The 4,357-nt window shown below is 48.2% G+C and overlaps 1 protein-coding gene across 1 annotated transcript in view; it reads right to left on the bottom strand.

The window, feature by feature from the left end:
- Nucleotides 1-3,481, bottom strand: part of ATP2A1 (ATPase sarcoplasmic/endoplasmic reticulum Ca2+ transporting 1) — a 13,729-nt gene extending 10,248 nt beyond the window's left edge. The window contains exon 1 of the mRNA XM_017525701.2: nucleotides 3,299-3,481. Coding sequence (XP_017381190.2) covers nucleotides 3,299-3,418 — 120 coding nt within the window. The 5' untranslated portion in view covers nucleotides 3,419-3,481. The remainder of the gene's footprint in view (nucleotides 1-3,298) is intronic.
- Nucleotides 3,482-4,357: the final 876 nt, after the last annotated feature.

Genomic DNA, 4,357 nt, shown 5'->3' with positions numbered 1-4,357 from the left:
AGTAGAAACAGAGTTTCACCATGTTGGCCAGGCTGGTCTTGAACTACTGAACTCAGGTGATCCACCCACCTTGGCCTCCCAAAGTGCTGGGACTTACAGGTGCAAGAGTTGTTTTTATGAAACACAACAGGAGCCAAGTCACACAAGTCTGTGGTCTGGGTTTGTGACCTGTATGTGCATTAGAGGGATGTGGAGAATGCAATGCCTGGGAGGCAGCGGGCTACCCTGAACCCTGGGTAAACGCAACAGAGATTAGGTTTTTCATTCTCATGAAGAGATGGTTAAGATAGGTTCCAAGACAAAAAGGTTCTGTGGTCAAAACAAAACTTGGGAACCACCAGGCGTGGTGGCTCATGCCTATAATCCCAGCATTATGGGAGGCTGAGGCGGGCGGATGACCTGAGGTCAGGAGTTCAAGACCATCCTGGCCAACATGGCGAAACCCAGTCTCTACTAAAAATATAAAAATTAGCCGGGTGTGGTGGCGTGTGCCTGTAATTCCAGCTCCTTAGGAGGCTGAGGCAAGAGAATCGCTTGAACCCAGGAGGCAGAGGTTGCAGTGAGCTGAGATTGCACCATTGCACTCCAGTCTGGTGACAAGAGCGAAACTCCATCTCAGAAAAAATAAAAAATAAAAAATAAAACAACTTGGGAACTTCTGGGTAAAACAAAGCAGAATCCATCTTCTTTACACAGGCAGCTTCCTCTGAGACTTTCAAATGCCAGCAGGCGTGGGTCTCTCCCCGGAGTCAAGGTTACAGCCATTCTCACCCTGATCTGACACATAGCCCTTGCTTCTTAGAACAGCAATTTCCAGTTCATGGGTGTACTCTTCCACAGAACTCTGTGTAGGGCAGGGGTTATTGCCCTGAGCTCAGTGGAAGACTCTTCGAGGAGTCCTAAACTGAGACAGCCAAGAAAAAAATGACAGCTTTTTTTTTCTCAAGCTGACATTTGGCATTTCCTTCCAGTTATGCATGTTGTCAACAGACCACATTAGTATTAGCAAAACCTGTGACCGTCACCAATTTAATCACAGATACTTTCCTCCTATCACATTACCGCTGTTGTAGATCTCTCAAAATAGCATAATTTATGCACACCACTGTTTCAACATTATGATAGTGCTTAGACCCACTCTGAGAACTCCCTATTTAATGCCTTAATAAAGAAGCATGCAGGTAGCCAAATTATAAAATTGTTTTAAAAATATTTTGATAGAGCTGTATTTCACAATCATTGGTTTCCTCTGTAACCCTATGTATTTTTCCTATGTGTTTTTATGTTTTTTACTTTTTAATTTTTTTTTTTTTTGAGATAGAGTTTCACTCTTGTCACGCAGGCTGCGGTGCAAATGGCACAATCTCAGCTCACTGCAACCTCCACCTCCTGGGTTCAAGCGATTCTCCTGCCTCTCAGCCTCCTGAGTGGCTGGAATTACAGGTGCCTGCCACCATGCTCAGCTAATTTTTGTATTTTTAGTAGAGTCAGTGTTTCACCGTGTTGTACAGGCTGGTCTCAAACTCCTGACCTCAGGTGATCCACCTGCCTTGGCCTCCCAAAATACTGGGATTACCAGCGTGAACCACTGTGCCCAGCCTCCTATGTATTTTTGAAACAGAATCCTGTCCAGGCGAGGTGGCTCACTCCTGTAATCCCAGCACTTTGAAAGGCTGAGGCAGGCAGATCACTTGAGGTCGGGAGTTCAAGACCAGGCTGGCCAACATGGCGAAACTCTGTCTCTACTAAAAATACAAAATTCATCTGGGTGTGGTGGCACGAGCCTGTAATCCCAGCAAATCAGGAGGCTGAGGCAGGAGAATCTCTCAAACCCAGGAGGCAGAGGTTGCAGTGAGCTGAGATCATGCCACACTGCACTCTAGCCTGGGCAACAGAGTGAGACTCCATCTCAGAAAACAAATCCAAAACCCCCCCAGAATCCTGTTTTGTTTATTTATTTTTTTAATTTTCTATTTTATTTTTATAAAGATGGGGTCTCACTGTGTTGCCCAGGCTGCCCTTAAACTCCTAGGCTCAAGCAATCCTCCCACCTTGGCCTCCCAAAGAGATTACCGGCGTGAGCCACCATGCCCGGCCTGTTGTTTTATTTTATTATTGTATTTTATTTGAAACAGAGTCTCACTGTGTTGCCTCAGCTGGAGTGCAATGGCATAATCTCAGCTCACTGCAACCTCTGCCTCCCGGGTTCAAGCGATTCTCCTGCCTCAGCCTCCTGAGTAGCTGGGATCACAGGTGAGCACCACCATGCCCAGCTAATTTAATTTTTTTTAGTAGAGACGTGGTTTCACCATGTTGACCAGACTGGTCTTGAACTCCTGACCTCGTGATCTGCCCACCTCAGCCTCCCAAAGTGCTGGAATCACAGGCGTAAGCCACTGTACCCATCCTGTATTAAATACACATTTGAAATATTATCCTGAGAAGAGGCCTAACTGCAAAGGGGTGTGAGGCACAGAAAATATTAAGAGCCCTGTTTTAGGAAAAGCTGTTCGTGGTCAGTGTCAGCAGGCTGGCCAGGCCCCATCATAAGTGACCATTCTGGAGAGCTGTCCACTCCACAGGCAGGAGCTCTGGGGCCACAGAGACTTGGGTTTGAAATTCTCTTCGGGCAAGTCATTGAATCTCTTAGAGCCTTTTTCCTCCTCTGAAAAAGGAAGTTAGGCCAGGCGCTGTGGCTCACACCTATAATCCCAGCACTTTGGGAAGCCAAGGTTGGGGGCATATCATCTGAGGCCAGGAGTTCAAGACCAGCTTGGCCAACATGGCAACACCCCATCTCTACTAAAAATGCAAAAAATTAGCCTGGTGTGGTGGCAGGTGCCTGTAGTCCCAGCTACTAGGGAGGCTGAGGCAGGTGAATCATTTGAACCTGGGAGGCAGAGGTTGCAGTGAGGCAAGATCACACCACTGCACTCCAGCCTGGGCGACAGAGTGAGACTCTCTCTCAAAATAATAATAATAATAATAATTTTATTTTTAATTTTAAAAAACGAAGTTAATGAGACCATCCCCTGAATGGGCTATTGTGGGATGAGAGACAAGGTGTGGCAGTGCCTGGTGCACGGACTGTGGCCATAGTGAGCTGTCTGGCTGGGGCACAAGGGTCCTCTCTAATCGCCTTCATAGCAGACAGGATGGCGTTCTACTGCCCTTTGAGCATTTTGCAGGCCCACATGAGAAGCCACCAGTGATGAAGGGAGAACGCTATCTTTGGAGGGCCCATTTCACCCCCACAGGCAGCCTTCTGACCGAGCGTGCTGCCCACACTGCTCCTGACCTTGCAGACAGACATCTGGTTGGTGGTGAGGGTGCCTGTCTTGTCAGAACAGATGACAGAGGTGCAGCCCAGGGTCTCTACAGAGGGCAAGCTCCTCACAATGGCGTTCTTCTTTGCCATCCGGCGGGTACCCAAGGCCAGGCAGGTGGTGATAACTGCAGGAAGACCTGTGGGGAGGAAAGGAGGGCATGAGGGAACCCACAAGGGGAGGGAGAATGTGGTGTGTGGTCCACTAAATAATAGCCCCCAGCTGGGCATGCTGGTGCACATCTGTAATCCTAGCACTTTGGGAGGCTGAGGTGGGAGGATTGCTTGAGGCCAAGAATTTGAGACCAATCTGGGCAACACAGCAAGAACTCCTTCTCTATGAAAATATTTAAAAATTAGCCGGGCATGGTGTCGATTGCCTGTGGTACCAGCTACCCAGGAGGCTGGGACAAGAGGATTGTGTGAATCCAGGAGTTTGAGATTACACTGAGTTACAACTGTGCTACATGCTCTAGCCTGGGCAACAAGAGTGAGACTCTGTCTCTGTTAAACAAACAAACAAAAATGGCCCCTAAAGATACCAGGTCCTAATCCCTGGAGCCTATAAATACTACCTTACTTGGAAAAGGGGTCTTTGGGCCAGGCGTGGTGGCTCACGTCTGTAATCCCAGCACTTTGGGAGGCTGAGGTGGGTGGATCGTGTGAGCCCAGGAGTTTGAGACCAGCCTGGCTAACATGGTGAAACCCCGTCTCTACTAAAAACACAAAAGTTAGCCGGCATATGGTGTAATCTCAGCTACTTAGGAGGCTGAGACAGGAGAATCATTTAAACCCAGGAGGCAGAGGTTGCATTGACCCAAGATCATACCACTGCCTGGGTGACAGACACTCAATCTCAAAAAAAAAAAAAGAAAGAAAGGAAAAGAGAAGGGTTCTTTGTGGATGGGATTAGCAAATGGGAGTAGAAAAGAGAGACTTGTGCCGGGCGCGGTGGCTCAAGCCTGTAATCCCAGCACTGTGGGAGGCCGAGGCGGGTGGATCACGAGGTCAAGAGATCGAGACCATCCTGGT

This window comes from Cebus imitator, unplaced genomic scaffold (assembly GCF_001604975.1).
Source record: "Cebus imitator isolate Cc_AM_T3 unplaced genomic scaffold, Cebus_imitator-1.0 Scaffold39, whole genome shotgun sequence".
Classification (NCBI taxonomy): Eukaryota; Metazoa; Chordata; class Mammalia; order Primates; family Cebidae; genus Cebus; species Cebus imitator.
Note: the sequence above shows the minus strand (reverse complement) of the source record. Positions and strands in the feature narration are given on the sequence as shown.